Source organism: Wyeomyia smithii, chromosome 2 (assembly GCF_029784165.1).
Source record: "Wyeomyia smithii strain HCP4-BCI-WySm-NY-G18 chromosome 2, ASM2978416v1, whole genome shotgun sequence".
In the NCBI taxonomy this organism is placed as follows: domain Eukaryota; kingdom Metazoa; phylum Arthropoda; class Insecta; order Diptera; family Culicidae; genus Wyeomyia; species Wyeomyia smithii.
In genome coordinates this window covers 206,821,553-206,839,703 of record NC_073695.1, presented here as the reverse complement: position 1 = coordinate 206,839,703, position 18,151 = coordinate 206,821,553, and the positions used below count along the sequence as shown (strand labels likewise).

The window sequence follows — 18,151 nt, the reverse complement described above, 5'->3', positions numbered from 1 at the left end:
GCTACCCGAAAAAAAAATTACGATGTATTTTGCGGTGAGAACAGTAAATGCACAATGTGTTTTATTGTAACCATAAAAAACATGGTATTTTTACTGTAAGCTTGCACATTTTTTTGTTATTACCATGTTTTAACAACGTTTTTTGTTGTTGAATCTACCACTGACAATAATTTTACCATGAAAAACATCGTCAGTGACTTCTAAATGTATGGGAAAAGTGCCTGGAAAAATACTGTTAAGATACATAACAACCCTCTTTTTTCATTGTAAAAATGGCAAAAACAATGTTTTTTATTGTTCTGGACAATGATATTTAATGTAAAATTGATGTATTTATAATGAAAAACATAGTTAAATTATGGTAAAACTATGTACAATTACAGCAACTTTTGAGGTTTTTTTGATGTTTTTTTTTTCGGGTAGCCACTTCCAAATGCATTTTGGACTATTAAAAGTTGGTATTTAATCTAACATGATGAATTATTTTTTTGAAATATAGAGTTGAAATTCAAGATGTAACTATGACACTATCGACAATTCGATGCAGATGGTCAGCCCTGGTTTAAAACTTAATTAATTATCTAAGCTTCGTTAAGTAGATCATGAAGACGCGTGGATTGATTGCTTACTCGAAACGAATCTGCATCTCACTTCTTATACGGATCCACTGCATAGCTGTTTACTTTAATATCTAAAGACTTTTTCTCCATTCTTTGATTATTTTCGAAGAACTGTTTTCTAACGATTTAATTTTTTTTAATTTCATAACTTGAATTTCTCTATTGTTTGATGTTACATATGTATTCAAACTGAACTTACAAAATAATTAAAAATGAATGTGATTGAAAAAAAAAAACAATTTACAAAAACCAATACTCCTGAAAAAATACTTGATTGCTCAAAAAATGTTCACACATGCAAAAGTTTGTCTCTGCTATTTGTTATTAACAATAGCAAAGCTAGCTTGGAATAACGAAGTAACGTCATTGATGGGTAGTTCAGATCCCTCTCTAATACCCCGACACAACATGATAAATGACGCGCATGAAATATCTATCTTCTGCGTTCCATCACAAAAAGCTTTTCTAGTGTTGCGTAACAACACAACAATCTCCATCCCATCACCACCACCTTTGTCTACTTCTTTGTTTTCGTCTTCTCCTACATAAGCAAACAAATATTATTTGATAAAAAATAAAAAAAGTTGGCTTACTGTAGCGCATTTGCAGGATAGTAGATAAACCTATGTTTAATTTTTAAAACGTTTAAAATTCCATGTCGATATTTAAAAATATCTTAAATCAAAATAGTTGATCAGATTTTCATAATGTTCAAAAATAACGACCAATAGCTGAACCCGGTGGGTCCCGGTGGAGAGAAATCAGTTTTTACCTCAAAAAAGTACTTCAAACTCTTATTAGTCATCAACTATATACACAATTAACACAAACTGTATTGCCTATTGAAAATCAATCTGTTCATTAACCTTACTGAATAATTTCATCGTGTAAATTTTCTAGTATAATTGTTGAACTTGAATCAAAGTTTGAATGTCGCCCGTCGGGAATGTGTTTATCTTATACTCTAAATGTTTTTGAAACAGCTAAAATTTTCACGTATCAACAAAATAATAATCCCTTTCTCCGTACATGTTGAACGTCGCAGTATACTTAAAAAAATAATTTGGGGTACAGTATGTGCAGCATGTCTTGTGTTGGTTAAATGTCTTTCCTATTTTTGAAAATATGGAAAAAAATTACATTGCTCTATCTTTAAGTAAAACTTCTTCAGAACATTTTTGTAAATTTTGTTAGAGCTTCGAGAAAAAAAATTGTATAGATTTCAAGTGCGGCTTGTCACGCGCCTTAAGCTAAATTGAAACTCGATATGGTGTTTTGCATAAAATAGCTTTGCCGAGTTACAACCGGTTTTCTTCAATTTTTTATTAATGTTCGTTATTAACGTCTTCGGTCGTAATTGATTTTTTCAAGAAACAAACAACATTTTTGCTATCGGATAACTGTACTATTGAAAAATTGCAATTTCAATGCATATAAAAATTGCTACATACTTAAAAAAATCCAAACTGCTCATTTTCTCGAGCAAAAGGTTTATAATCCCCATCATGTTCTTGACTTTTTCATAGTCTATCCTCAATGAATTACAACAGGTACTGCCTTATTCCATTACTTGACAACCTAATTTTGATGGCAATGTCATGACATTACAGCACTTATTGGACATGTAACTATAAAGTATCGTTCGTAATCAACTGAAAGTGGTTTGGCTAACTTTAGATTTTATTTACATGCTTGACATCTTTGATACTATGTCTTTCTTACATCTAAAAATTGCGTCCCGCCTTTTATTACGTTTTTGGCGGTTTCTGTCGATGCACCTGCATCAGAACCTATAGCCATGTGCTAATTTAACACGTGTGCCGAATATTAGTAAGGACGCAGTTAGCTTTGATTTTCTTACGACTGGCTTCATACCAGGCGAGAGGGAGTGAGTGGAGGACTAAAAGCAAAGGTAACTTGTAGTCAGAACAGGAGTGTTTGCGTTGCTACACTAAAAAAAATAACAAACTTTAGTGTACCTCAGGTTCAGAGTTTGCTTGGGAAAAAGGCAATTTGAGTAACTTTCGTTTGTCGTGTGCGTGACTGAAAGACAAGCAAACTATATATATTCCGATTTATGTTCTACGAAAGTGAAAACCAATTAGTGGTATTAAGACAAACTATTTTAAATAGATTGGTTTTCATTATCATTCGATTTTGTTTAATTTGAAAATATCGTTAAAACTAACAGTTGAATGATTGGGAAGTTAGTAAAACTTCATATGCAATCCATACACGTATGGCAGGATACGTTAATAGTAGAGAGGCTGTGGCGTGTTAGCTTTGTAAACTGCATGGAGTTGTATAGAAAATTTGACTAAATTGGATTATTTTTGTTCTATTTTAGTTCAAAGTACAGATTTGTTTATTGCAGCGTAAAGAAATTCTATCTTGGGCTTCTTTTTTATCTAAACATTGGGTTATTTAGAGTGCCTGTATAAGCAGACTTAACCAAAGCCTCCCAGATACTGTCACTAATTCTGGTTAACTTTACTTGAGTCTCGTGTACACTATTTATTTAAAGAAATCGATGAAGTTTAGTTTAGTTTTAAGCAGTGCTGGGATGAATGTGTTCACAAACCACACATACTTGACCTGCCCTATTTTCATGGACTTTCACTCCTACACTTTTTTTTAAATTTAATTAAAGCGTAGATTCTGGTCCAAAAGCCTCTTTAACTTTCTATATGTCAACGTTTATGAAACCATTATCCCATAAATTCACCTTCTGGACAATAACAAAAATCTATGTCCCTTTTTTTCATCTGAAATGTTAGTATCATACTTATATATATGTTGGATCTTCGACATTTTTCGGTGAAAAGTAGACTTAAAAAGCAATTATTTCCAAACGTTTCGACCTCCTTTTTTACAATTTTTTTCCGGTCATCCTCAGCGGATTGAGGATGACCGAAAACTTCTATCTAGAAGTTGAAACGCCGGTATAACCTAGATTGTGAAGCAAAATCCGCTGAGGATGACCGAAAAAAATTTGTAATAAAGTAGGTCGAAACGTTCGGAAATAATTGCTTTTTAAATCTACTTTTCACCGAAAAATGTCGATGATCCAACATATATAAAATCAAGCGGTGATGATCTCAACGAAACAATAGCATCATGCTTAAGCCTATGGATAGTCCGTCGCAGTCGCAGGATCAGTTCAGACACGCTGTTTGTTTCAGCTTCAAAGGTAGACTAAACGAAATATATTACCTTTTACTGCAGTACTATCGAGGAAAAAGTAGTAAAGCGAGTAGTATTTGCAGCAAAAAAATACTTTCGTTATGAAATGCTATGCATTTGCCGCATTCCATTGAAGCTAACACGTCATATTTGAGAGTCAATGTGTTAATCACACTTCGAGTTCAGAATACCTTTCCATTAACGTACCCTGCACGTATGGACGTTTTTACCGAGCAATACTGAGAGAGAGAGAGAGAGAGAGAGAGAGAGAGAGAGAGAGAGAGATATGCAGAGAGAATGTAGTGAGCTAAAAGAACATGTTAAAATCCGAGCCAAACGAACAAGAAGGGTAATACATTATAAGGTATCGCAATCAGTTACAATAAAGGATATATTTATCTTCACACATTTTTCATGTTCTATATTGCTAAACAATGAATTGAGGGTGCTCTAAAATTGCTTCACCACAGTGATTTTTAGCTGGTGGTTCACAAACCTTTTGTATGGTCAACAAAATAATAGTGAAAGTATATAAAATAAACGTAAACTTAAAATCTAACACCTTCACGGTTTTTGTGATTAGGGATACCATCCGTCCTGATTTAGCAGGACATGTCCTGATTTTGAGATCCTATTTGAGCGTCCTGATTTATTTTTCATATTCTGGCATTTGTCCTGATTTTGATATCCAATTATTTTAGCGTAATTTATACGATTTCGGTTGTGTTCCGGAATAAACAATCAAAATTTTAGAAAGAAATCTTCTAGGTGTTGAAATCAGTTAACATCTAGTAATTATGAAGTGACGAGACAGTTTCTTGTTTCAACAAACGTCCCGTAGAGAAATACGTCCCGCGAAACGTGTCACACGCCTTTGAAATGCCCCTTGGTTTCCAACAAAAAAATTGAACCATCCGATGTCATATTTTTTCACTGCGACAGTGTGCCTCTTAGACAATCATTCTACTCATTTATCTGCCTCTTCACATTTATAACAGTAAAATCCATGAAGCGTAGATCAAATAAAAAGCAAATCATTGGTACAAACATTACGCTGTTGAAACTTGACCTTATTGTTTATTAGATACAGATTTTGCGAACAACTATTAGCATACAGACATACAGAACAATTGTGGGGCTAGCGCTCTGATTTTATTATAACAGTCTCTCCTCGGGTGGGTTGTGAAGCTATCACAACTGGTTTGTTACGCCAGCATCGTACCTTGAGGGGGTCTTAGGCTTAGATCAAATTTGTGCTGAAAAAAAGGTGTCCTGATTTCTAGCTCCGACCAGATGGTATCCCTATTTGTGATGCACTTTATTATTCCACAGGACTTCCACCGTAGAGACGGTCGGGTTTCGGGTTTTCAAACCCGAACCCGACCCGTACGCTTCGGGTTCGGGTCGGGTTCGGGTTTGAAAATTTTCGGAAGTGTCGAGTACGGGTCGGGTTCGGGTTTGGATGAAAAAAAAAATTTCGGGTCGGGTCGGGTTCGGGTTTGAAAATGTCGGGTTTAGGTCTGAAACCCCGAAACCCGACTATATCAAATAAACATTTTTATAAGATAATGATGTCTAATTTCATGTAACTGTAAAAATCACTAACATTTCAATACCATTCGAGGCTCAAAGCTTCAGGGCAACCTCAAATTGGTACAAAAAATCGACCCCCAAAAAAATCTCGGGTTCGGGTTTCACAGTTTCGGGTTCGGGTTTCACAAAAATAAAATTTTCGGGCTCGGGTCGGGTTAGGGTGTGATTGAAAAAAAAAATTCTCGGGTTCGGGTCGGGTTCGGGTTTGATCGAAAAAAAAAATTCTCGGGTTCGGGTTTGATCGAAAAAAAAATCTCGGGTTCGGGTCGGGTACGGGTTTGAAAAAAGCCAAACCCGACCATCTCTATTCCACCGTCACCATCAGTTATACGAGTCGAATGAAAAAGTTAGTCCAAATTGCACTTTGAGAAGAGATCTGGCATCTCTGACATGTTAAACCTAGTTGCCAAATTGTAGGGTTTTCATCGCTTATCTCTCTCTCTCTCTCTCTCTGAGTATGGAACACACGATAATAGACCATTTTACGAGACGTTTCTGAACTCAATTCATGAATGAAATTTTGACAGAAAGCTTGGAACCGCTGACACAACGCACGTAAAAGCAACATCAATATCAGCAGGATCCGTGACACCTGTCAGTTCGTAAAATGGTCTATTGATACGTACATTCATAACACTCATAACAATAACGTAACGCAAAAATCCAATTTTTAGATTTTTCAGAAAAAAAAAAAACACCTAGTAAAAAACTGAGTGTGTCTTGTGTTGATCCACTTTTATCAAACCACAATGAATTATTACGCATTAGTATTGCGCAGTTTACCTCTGAATAGACTCATAGTGAACTAATTTTGTCACACCAAAATATGCTCACACTGCTCTGTACACTGGTATTGCAGCAACAGCAACAGGAGCAGTGGCAAGAAAGCAATGAATAGACGTGACGATTAATTTTTGTGCAGTGGACGTTGTTTTGTTTTGATTTTTTTGTCAGCTTAAAGTGATTGTGGTATCCAGCTTTTTACGCACCATAATGGCGGATGCTATAATGCGTGTTCGTAATTTGTGAATATCTCTGCTTGCGTCAGTTTCGTGATTTCTAGAGTTTTGGCAACACTGATGTTGCCAGATTTGTTGTTTTTTTTGCGAAATACACAGGGGATGACAACATGCTATCTCTTTCTATGCTGAATGAGTGAAGAGTCTTCCCGACTAAAGTGGCAAAATATATGGAACTTTTGCTGGGCGCCTGCCTCAGGGCTTTATTTTTAAATGAAGCCCCGATATGTGGTCTACTGTCAAACGTGTAGAGTTGAGATAGGGCCGTCATCCCCTTGGAAATACATAAAGACTTCAAACTGACGTAAGCAGAGTTGTCAAAAGGGTAGGTAAAATATTACGCGTAAAAAACTGTATAACAACTATAGGTGGGTGAATATTTTTGACGTCTACGAATAAAAAGCAGAAAGTCTAGCAATGTAATAGAAAATAGATACTTTTTTTCTTTATCTATTACAATAGATACTTTAAAAATTCAGCACACGTAAACTGTTTCAACTTAAACTTAACAAATGCCAGATGCTCAATGGTAATGGTCAACGGCTAGAAGATTCTTCTTATCACTCTACTGAGATTGAACCAACGAAAAAAATCGATCACGGTGAGCTTTGCGACCTGGAATCGAAAAAAGTTACTGAGCAATTTATAAAAATTTCGCATACTACCCCGGTACAATATTAAATATCTTAGGAAAATCAGGGCAAATGCTAGAATATAAAAAAACGTCCTGCAAAATCAGAACGGTTGGTATCCCTAATTTTCTAGCATTAGTAAGGCCGATACAAATTTCATTTTCATTTTATGTCACCCCCCCTCGCGTATATGCTTGATTTAGCAACAAATATGTCCAGTGACAGTGAAAGTGTCATCAAAAGGCAAACCAAATGTTAAATAATGATAATAATGAGGCAATCCACGGGTGACGTTTTTTTGCTTGTACGTTTGTTATTGTTGCTGTTTTTCAAGCTGTAAAATCAAAACACGGCCAAAACCGAAATCTTTTAATGTCGGCAATAATATCAAAAGTGATTTTATATTGTTGTATTTAGGATTGGCACTCGCGATACTAGAGCTACCGATCGGATAACATTTGTTTTTCACGCTTCTGGATCCGGATTGCATCCAAGTTGAGACCGATCGAACATACATAAAGCTGTCATAAGTTGAAAACAGACTGAAATCAGCTGATCGCAACTGTCTCGTGGATTGCCTTATGTGATATTTTTCAACACACTTTTGCATGCAAGTTACAAACGGCGTAACTTGCACACAATTTTTTATGAAAGCTATTCCTTTTTTTTCTTCTCAGTGTTTATTTTTTGCCCTCCCCTCAGCTAACTGATAACCGTGGGCATAAAAACTATTCAGAATTTGTATCAGTCTAAATGCTTCAAAAATAAACAACTAAACGAATTCCATGGTAAACCTAAATAGCTACGTCACTATTTGGCATCAACTGTGGGCATAGGGGGCGTGCAAGTTTTCTCCTCACCTTCGTTTTATGCTCATTGGGCAGGATTCTCACAATTCTGATCACCCCTCTAAAAAATGAAAGCTTCTTACGCAAAGCTCTCTCCAATGAAGCTTTCAAAATTGGGTAAAAATTCCAAAATTTCGGGATTTTTTTACCGCGAAGGATAATCAAAACAAAGTGAATTGAAGATTAAACTGTTCATGTTTATCATAATTCTAAACAAAACGTTTTATTGGGCACAAATTTGCCTTCTTTCCTTTTCTTTAAAGAAATGAAGTTCCGCGCTATAGTAACGGACAACGTCCATATACGGGAGCTGCTAAATATAGTGACAACGTTGTCCCGTATCAATCGAAACATAATTATCAACGTTCAACCGTCGAAGGTGGTCCTTCAGATCGAAGCGGACGTCGAAACCGGACAGTGCCTGTGGTGTGAGATCGATGCAGCGGACCGGGGTGCATTTTTCAGTGAGTATGTGATGGACGGAATCGACGAGCAGCACAACCAGTTTTATCTGACGGTTGTGGCGGCCAATCTGGTTCGCGCTCTTTCCTGGAATCATTCGATCGATTACCTGAAACTAAAACTCGAAAAAACGGAACTGGTTTACCTGGCGGTGGAAATGACTGGGGTTTCCCACAATGAAGAGGATTTCATGTGTCCTAAGGTTAACCATCAAATCCCGGTGACGGTGGTTCCACGCAGCGAATGGAACCATTTCAATCTCCCACAGACTGTACAGTACGATTTAACAACCACGCTACCGTCCATCAAATCGCTACGAGCCTTAATGGAGAAGAAAAAGAATCTGTCACCAGCGGTCACAGTGTATGCCACTGCGACGGGGGAGCTGTCACTGGTGGTGGAAACTGACATTGTTACCGTTGGTAGCCACTACAAGGGACTCGAGAGCTCCTGGTGTGCAGGCCGTCCACCGGCTGCGAACGGTGAAGATGCCGCCTGTCGGGTGGATTCCAAGAAACTGTCCACCATTCTGGAGAGTATCAATTGTTGTAATCTCAGGATGGTGGCCAACATCAAGCACGAGCATTTATTTAACATTAGGTTCGAGATTAAAGATAATGTTTTTATTAGTTTTATTCTGCCAGCGATTGATTTCGATTGAAAGAATACAAAAGTTGTTTTTTTCTCAATGAATGTTCATTTTTATTTTAATTATGAAAAGCGACTAATGTGTGTGTGAAGGGTTTCGATTGCTCCAAACGAAAAAGCCTTTTTTATCCGAAAGGAGGCTCGCTTCTTAGGCTGCGACTTCCCATCCTTTGCTACGATTTTCTTTTCTTAGAAGTAATAGAATGCCTGTTGATTTTCCGATTTGATGAGTTAATGAAGGTGGTTGACTGGTTTTTGTTTTCGTTTAGTAATGCCTATCATATTTAAGCGGTAAGTTTTATATTTAAAATTTTTATATTCTCCTATGGTTTTGCTCAGTTTTGTAGTACAATTACCGTTGCAGTCGCCCTCTGCTTGCTATTCCGCATAAGTCTAGCGTAGCAAATCGATGGCTAATTGTATAAGGTTTTTTTTTGCGTGAAGATCGTGTTGCTCAGGTAGAAGTGATTATGGAAATAATTGTTCGTTTAATTCAGTGAATTTTTGATAGTTCCATCAGGTTTTCGAATTATGTTTCTCGTTATTTTAGGAATTTCAAAACGATGCTGATTAGGATACAGTTTTGAAAATCTTTCAAATATTTCAGTTCATTGTATATTCTATGGTTGGTTATTAGGTTCAGTGACGAGTACAACTTTCCTAATCACTTCTATCTGAATATAAAAACTAGCTCCTAGTTGTCACAATTTCCTTTTCAATCTAAAGCTCATCTTTTATTTTAAGTTAGCATGGATCACTCGCGTCACGTGTTTCTGCAATGCACATTTATTCAGCGGCGCTTTGCATTTAAAATAATGCTGCTCTAACAACGGATGTTCAAGTTATAACTTTTATCTAAATTTCACCTGCTTTCTAGTTCACACTTTTAATGAGCAACACGGCGACATGTCAACTTTAGTACTATTCATTTTAGTAGGTAGTTAATTATTCCCTGCGCAAAACACAGACACATTCAATGATAGTGGCGATGGTGGAAAGCAAAATGGATGCATCAATTTTAACGTAATGAAACGCTTTGCGCGTAGTGAGTGAGAGGTTGATGACGATGACGCGTCTAAGCATTAACCCTTTAGAATTTCGCCGTTTTATTTATGAGTCATGTCCCGTTAACGAAAGCATGGCTCCATGACAGGAGGATCCTGTCAGTATCTAAGATCGGTTTTGATGGTAAAACGTGGGTTTCCTATTCGTTATTTTTACGATACTTATGATTGTATTTTTTCCAGAGTGCAAAAGGTGTTTTAAACAAACCATTACTTTTACAACTAGTGAACGGCTTAACAGATTGTTTTGAACAATCGCTAAGCTTAAGGGGAACAGAGTAGGTAATAATGCGGTTATTTGTTAAATTATTCTGCTGTAAGATTGTGCTACTGCATGATTCGCGCTTAGCTAATGCGTTGTGTTTTTCTTCCTAAATCAGTTTATGCATGAGTTTGTATATTTTGTGAAACTTCGCTTTGGTTACTGCATAGCTAAATTGTTAAATCCTAGTTTTATCCCTTTTTCGTTTAATTGAACTCTCTTCCATTTTGCCACAGTTTTCACGAACAGTCGCTTGTTTGTTTTGATTTTAAACCTGCATCTTCTATTAAATATCCTTGAATTGGGAGTAGTTAAAAAATCGATAATAATAAACCAAAACCACAGCTCGCTTCGGCATGTTTTTTTTGTAGGATGCAGTTGTAATTGTTAATGATTCGGTCTTCATGAACTTCGTCGCTGTTTTAACACATGCAACCACCCTCTGAGTCCTGCTGGTCTCCGGAATTTGAAGGCTGAGTCTGCAGATCGACAGCTGAAAGGCACAGGAGTTAAGGAAAAGCGGCATCGAACAATCGAATTGTTGAGAAAGTAATCTAAGAAAGAAAAAACAACGAGCTTGAGCATAATTTATACTCTGGATTAGTTTATTTAGTCAAGTAGTTATAACTTAAGCGAGTTACTATCGCGAGGGCTAGCAAAGTCATTAAAATAATTATTTTCTCATTTTGCCCTTTTTTACGATGCTTCTTGCCACTGTTCAATTAGCAGAAATAACTGCTACGCTAAAATTCAGGAAAGCAGCGTCATAACTTTATTACTTTTGGGCAACCTTATCATTATTTAAACATATCCCGAAGGTAGAAGTAAGTAATCGTATAAGGTAGTATAATTATTTATAAACAATATTTCACTGCATGTATCTATCAGTAGAGGCAAAACTAAAGAATAAACAGAAAATATAGCACTCTCCGCGAACGGTAATAATGTTTAACAGTAAAAAAAATAATCATAGACACTTTCTCATCTCGAACAAAATCTACTTTGAATGTTTTCTTTTCATGTATGCGTGTGTGGACATCATCCTTAATATTTGCGAATGTTGGACCCATAATGCAACAGTTTTGCACGTATTATTCTTCACTATAAATAAATAATAATATAGATAAAAAAAGGTGCAGTAAAGGATGGATAATTTTCTCTTCGACTTCTGCGTTAGCCGGGCTGCTGACTCGTGGCGGATACGATCCGACACTGGCTAGATCTGCCATCTGGCCGCGGTAGTAGATGGGAACGGCATGTTTGTATGTTTCTTTTTTTTGTTTTACTCTGTTAGGAGGTAGACTTTTCTGGACCTTCAGCATGCACAGCCACCTTCCGGGTCTTTCGCTTCGTTCGGTGAGTCCTTAAGCACAACTTCTTGCACTGGTAAAGGAAATCATAAGTTAAGGAAAATAAAGTGATAACGCAACAAAAATGTGAACGAAAAACGACAAGACAGAGTAGCTAACTACTTGAGGATACTGATTGAAGTAACTGAAAAGAACAAAATAAATAGAATGAACGATAGTCGAATAAGATGTGAAGAACAATCTGTGGGAGTGTTCTATTAGGTTCGGAAATATTGCCACTTCTTATAGTTTGGTATTTTGTTACTAGGACTGCTGTTACTTAGTTGAAAATCACAATTAAACAATAGAAAAGGTAGAAGGTAGTGTTCGAGAAACAACCGCATGTTTGGAAACTACGAATGCTTTTCCAATAATTAATTGATAACGCAACTGGCGCCTAAAATATTTTTGTCAAACACAGGTGCGAACGGAAGCAAATTAGAATTACAGAAAGCACGTTTTTTAAAGCAAATTATTCAATTTTTCAATAAAAATCTCAAACTTTTTACACAAGCTCTAGCTCTAGGACATCAACATGTTCAATGCTTATGAAAGCAAATATTATTAGGGCTGAATTGACAAACATACAGACAGTCTGTCTAATTTTCGCACAGTTATCAAAGTCCAAACACAGTCCAGGTGAGAGGAATACGAATTTGTACCCTTGAAGTTAGCCGAAGGTCATGGTTGGTTGTTTTACTAATATCTCCTTGGAACTAACGCTGGAGGTTGTTATCAATACTCATAGATACATGGAAATAAGATTAGAAATAGAAATTGAGCACATTGATAACAACTGGGATTTAGCTTTTTTTAAACAATGGAGGATCCAGACTCAGATGGTATTCTACAGTCTAAGCCTTTAAATCTAACGTCAGCATTGATAATTGCATTCACAATGAGTTCCTAAAATACTAAATCATTGAAAGATCATGAGACAACTTTCTTCGAATTCAAAGGTAGCTCAGTAAGCTATCAGCACTGAATTTGTAGTTTACTTACTTTCAATTTACTTTTTTGGCGACAGATCGACGAGGATCGACAGCACACACCCAATGCGCGGGTTACTTATCCAAAATACGTGCTACGCGATCTACCGTGTTTCTTCATCAGCCTGATAATATCAGCGTATTTGTATACTTCGCACAGCTGCTGATTCATGCGCCTGCATCACACCCTATTTTCTTGTTTAATTCCGAGTATTGATCATATAATTCTATATTCCACGATTCATGCTTGTTGAGTGCCGCCAGGATGATCAGCGCTTTTGGAGCGCAAATATCGTGCGGACTGTAGGCTGTGAGATTTAAGCTAGCTACGCAATCTTACGGATAAGCCCTGTTCGCTGCTGCACTCCGTCTCTTCACGTTGGAGCTACATCTCGTTAACACAGGTTACGAGTGTACCAAAATTAACAAATTCATCAATCACTTCAAAAGTATTTCCATCAATCCCACCACAGCACCAACCACCGTAAAACTACCACACTCTCTGCTAGCAACCACGTACTTTTTTTTGGCAGCATTTATGGTAAGTTCAATTCTCGAAGCTTTCCCTGAAGCCGAAAAGGCCTCCCCCACAGTTCTACGATCAACACCGATAATATCGGTGTCGTTCGCGAAGCCTAGAAGCATATGAGACTTCATGGTGCCACTACTCTGCACACCCGCTCTTGGTATAACCTTCGAAGGCTGTATTGAACAGCAAGTTCGAGAACCCGTCCCCTTGCTCCATAACATTGATGCTTTCGCTCGCTGTTGGGACGCCTAATGTGAAATCGTCAAGAGTCTTACGTATCAGCTTAATTAGTTTTGTTGGAGAACCATGTTTAAGCATAATCTGCCATAACGTTCCACTGAATCGTACAGCTTCTTATAGTCTATAAACAGATGATGTGTCTGCAGGTTAAAATTTATTTTATTTTTTATTTATTTCGCATTCCGTCATAATGAGATGGCCCGATTCACAAAGTTTCTCCATCTTCGCAGGGTAGTTGTCCGGCATATTGCAACATGCCCTGTCCAGCGTACCCGTCCCGCTTTTTCCCATTTTAGTCAGGTGTATAGTCCTGCCTTCGCCGCAGTTGTTCTGCCGACAATGTCCATCTCATAAGCAAAGCAAACAAATTGACTGGATTTATTGAATATTCTACCCCGCGTGTTAATGTCCACTAGATTCGTTTCACGCTGTAGCGCAATGTTGAGTAGCAGTCAGGAGAGACCATCGAAGGCCCACCGTAGTCTTAATCATTCTAATCAACTTCCCTGGAAAGCCGTTTTTGTTTATGACCTTTCATAGCTCTTTCCGGTCCATAGTGTCATACGCGGTTTGATGTCGATGAATAAGTGGTGCGTGGGGGTTCTACCGTATTGTAAAGATTTGGTCCGTCGTAGACTGTCCTTCCACGAAGCCGGCCTGATAATTTTCCACAAATCTGTTGGCTAGCGGGGAGCATCGGCGGAAAATTGTTTGGGAAAGCACTTTGTAGGCGGCATTAACACGGTGGTTCTCACAGTCCAATTTGTGGCCTTTCTTATAGATAGTTCAGATAAACCCATCCTTCCACTCCTCCGGTAGCTGTTCTGTATCCCAAATCCTTGCTATCAGCCGGTGCAAACAGGTGGCAAGCTATGTCGGGCCCATCTTTATCCGCTCCGCTCCGAGGCCATCCTTTCCAGCCGATTAAGTGTTTTTCAGCTGCTTGATGGCATCCTTAACTTCGCCTATCGTTGGGGCTTGCAAGTCTTCTACGTTTGTCGCACCGACGGAATCGCTTTCTCCACCGCCATGGTCCTCTGACTGCCTCCACCTTTCGGTCATCTCATGATCGTTCGTCAGGATACTACCACATTAATCCCGGCACATTTCGGCTCGTGGCACAAAGCCTCGGCGGGATGTATTGAGTTTCTGGTAGAACTTTCGCGTTTCCAGAGAATGATGCAACTGTTCCAGCTCTGCATATTCCTCCTTCTCCAGGCAGCTCTGCATCTTCTTCTGTCTTTGTCTTTCTAGGTTCTGACGAGGGGCACTGCGCATCTTAGCCCCCCGCGCAGCGTTCTCTTCATCCATCACCCTCCTACATTTGTCGTCGAGCCGCTCGTTTCGTTGGGTATCTGTAAGTTATGTTCTCAAAACTTGTCGAGGATCTGTCTCAAGGTGAACATCTGGTCCATTGTATTTACGATCAAAGATTTTCTGCAAAGGTCTCAGTTTATGAAACAAGAAACGGCTGAGAACTTTATAAACGTAATTGAGGAGACTCATGCCTCGATAGTTAATGCAGTTCGACCTATGTCTTTTTTATAGATAGGGTATGTGAGTTCTATCAACCTGTCAGTAGGTAGTTTCTCCTCAGACCATATTCTCAGTATAACCTGATAAATTGCAATATGCCTTCCTAGCGGCATTTTTTAACTCATGTAAGGTTGGCGCTTGTCCATCCTCTCCAGTTTTTCTCCCGTTCTCCTTACCTTTCGCACCATTCAATACCACATCGGAGTGCTGTTTTCAACACCTGGCCGTATGTGATTTATCCGTAATCAGGATCCTTTCGCTATCATTACACATGACATTGGCATTACAGTTACATTAATCGCTCTATTTTATAATTTCTTCCCCACCATCACGTGTGACGCATCACACGAGTTGCTACTACTAACGTGTATGTATAGGCCCGATTCTTTTCATTTGTCATATCAGGACAGTCAGCATCAGGAGGTACCCCTTCCCACTACCATTTTCGATTGTACTTTGTAGCAACTATTATTTTTACATCGATGTTACTGCGAAAATACTCCGTTCGTAGTTGCTCACTCTGCAGGAGTGCAAAACGGTTCTTTCACAAGAGCGACTCTAAATTGGTTATTCGTCATCTCAAAAAAAATTTTTTGTAAAACTGTCTCGAAGTGGCGAAAGCCAGTTGTTGATCGACATCCGCTTCAACGTTTGTTCATGTTTGATAAGAAATTTAAGTTCACACAGTTAGCGAACAGTTGCGGTATCTTCCTCTTTGATCCTGATTTAAATACGGTGAGCACGAATTTTGCATACCACGCCACGAGATAGTGATCTGAATCGACGTTAACCGCATGCTGATTGATGGTCGGCACTTTTCAGACGTCATCGATGTGGGGTCTTTTCTGAGGTCAAACATCGAATTTGTAGTTTGGCCAGATCAAATCGCTGATTGTAATGTTTCATCCAAAAGGGCAAAATATGAAACAAGAATCCGGTAATAATCTGGCTCTCTGAAATATCTGATAGATTTGAGGTCAATCTGGTGCGAAGTCAGACAACTGGCGAATCCAGAACTTTATCCGACCTGCATTTTTATAGCGGTCCTCTCATATTTTTTGCGCTGCTTGTTGCGTTTTAGACGATTCTCCTCAGGCAACATTTTGAGTTCTATATGATCAACGCCTTTGTTTGAGATATTTATAGTCTAGTTAAGACTCGCTCAATTTCACTTTGCGGGTATTTAGCATGATTTCATGAACTTTTTCAATATTTTCCGGCGCGCTTTCTCATTTCGGTTACATTGGTTCTAGAGGTACAGTTACGACGTAATTGAGCAAATCAATAATTTACGGTTGAATTTGCTGGAGCAGATGTTTCATAACACCTATCTAGTTATTGCTCCGCTTGAACGGGATTTTAGTTATTTCAAAGATTTTTCAATTTGTAACACAATCTTTGTGTTTTAGTCCATGTGGTAGGTTAAACTCGAAATGCAGATTGTTTGTCGGCTTTAGAACTATGTGATTCAGTATACATTAGTGTGGTAGTTCATTGAGCTGCTCTTGTAGGAAGAAAATGTCCTTACTGTATTAGATTACTTCAAATCATCTGTAAATGCATACCGAAGGCATTCTAATGAGAAAATTTTTGAAGTAGACATCACCGCAAAACAGCGGACTACAAGGCTGCCTTGTGCAATCCCTGAATTGTAAAAGAAAGATTCAGTCAGGACAACGTACCAATCTTGAGTTTGGGTTTGCAGAATTTCAAGCTCCGATTGCAAATGTGGTCCTAAGAGATTTAGATAATTCAATAATTTGCACATATCATATGACGCAATTTGATTTCTTGAAAATAATCGTGTCTTCGTGTTAATCTTGAATTAGCAGATCATCAATATGTTGGCTGTTGGATGGTATTAGAAATCTTTTCGTCATATCAACCTTTTCAGAATATATGGAGCTTTCATTAGTCCATTTTCTGCCCTTCGCTTATGGAGTTTCTTTTTTTTTCGAATCGCAATAATTGATGTTACTATTTGCCACCGTTTGTTCAGATTTAGGGGTTGGTGAAAACTCATTGAATCCAAAAATGGCCGACTTCGAGTCACCACTTCGAATTTTCGAAAGCACAAGACTCGGAAATACTCATTGCGTTCCCTATGAAAATTCTATTTTATGTTTGCTTCACCACAGCAAACATAAAATAGCATTTTCACAGAGAACGCATTAACTATTTCCAAGTCTTGTGCTTTCGAAAATTCGAAGTGGTGACCTGAAGTCGGCCATTTTTGGATTCAATGAGGTTTCACCTTAAGCAGATCTCGTGGATACGGGACTTTCTATGCGGCTGATTTTTCTATTTGGGTTATCTTCCGTGGACATTTTTTAGTCCCCCGAAGCTTGGGTGTGGAAGCCAACTGACGTCAACAGCAGCGGTGCCAGATTGGAAGACATGTCTTCAATTGGAATACATTTAACCTGGCCTTTTTTTTTGCGGAACTTGAAGACATTTAAAAAATTACCTAGTATCCCTGTCACCAGCGTCATGTTCCAATATGATCCAAAGCATTAAGGTTAGATTCTTTTCGTACCAGAATATCTCACTTGGATCTTGGTTCACAGTCTTGACAATTTATTTGACTTTTGTCATGATCCCAGGTAACCGAAAATTCGTCTGTAAATGCAATAAGTGATGGCAATCACATTGCTAACACTCGCATTTTGTGCGGTCTGAATCATCGGTTCGCATGTACATATCGTGAAGGTTTGATGTCAAGGCCCTGTCGCTTCAATGTTTTCAAGCGTATCTGTTAGGTTCGTTATTTTCGAGTAAACATGATAACTTTTTACTACTTCGAGAGGTTAGGTTTTCTGTAAAGGTTTTTTTACCTCTGATATTATTTGTTTGTTGCTCAAAAATAGCAGCTACTGGAAGAAAACTATTCTGGAATTTTAACTCAGCATTTATATGTTTCCCTTTAAATGAGTTCAATGAACTGCAAGCAATAAGAGGTGAGGAAAGTTCAAACAATGGAAACCATTTTTTTCGTTCATCAAAAGGATACTATCTTCTGGTGGCTTATTCTCAGTCGAGTCCATACCGGGCAGTGCGGCGGCCACTCTTCGGAACAGCTGCAATGGAAGAGATGGGTTCAATAGATGCAATAAACACTTAGTAATAATATGGAGCAATCACAAAAGCGACACGAAAACAATCGTTTCCGATCAATTC

At 38.1% G+C, this 18,151-nt stretch overlaps 2 protein-coding genes across 3 annotated transcripts in view; one reads left to right on the top strand and one right to left on the bottom strand.

Moving 5' to 3' along the window:
• The first annotated feature begins 8,017 nt into the window (after positions 1-8,017).
• LOC129722249 (checkpoint protein HUS1) lies at positions 8,018-9,046 on the top strand. The gene has a single exon (XM_055675558.1). It carries the CDS (start codon positions 8,161-8,163, stop codon positions 9,016-9,018), a length of 858 nt encoding a protein of 285 aa, XP_055531533.1. The 5' UTR covers positions 8,018-8,160; the 3' UTR covers positions 9,019-9,046.
• Positions 9,047-9,219: 173 nt separating this feature from the next.
• Positions 9,220-18,151, bottom strand: part of LOC129722250 (ras-related protein Rab6) — a 59,972-nt gene continuing 51,040 nt past the window's right edge. Inside the window, exons 5-6 of one of the 2 annotated variants that reach the window (XM_055675559.1) lie at positions 17,985-18,051; positions 9,220-10,824 (exon numbers count right to left, since the gene is read on the bottom strand). In XM_055675559.1, coding sequence (XP_055531534.1) covers positions 10,754-10,824; positions 17,985-18,051 — 138 coding nt within the window. In that variant the 3' untranslated portion in view covers positions 9,220-10,753. The other variant, XM_055675560.1, reaches the window with a different exon arrangement.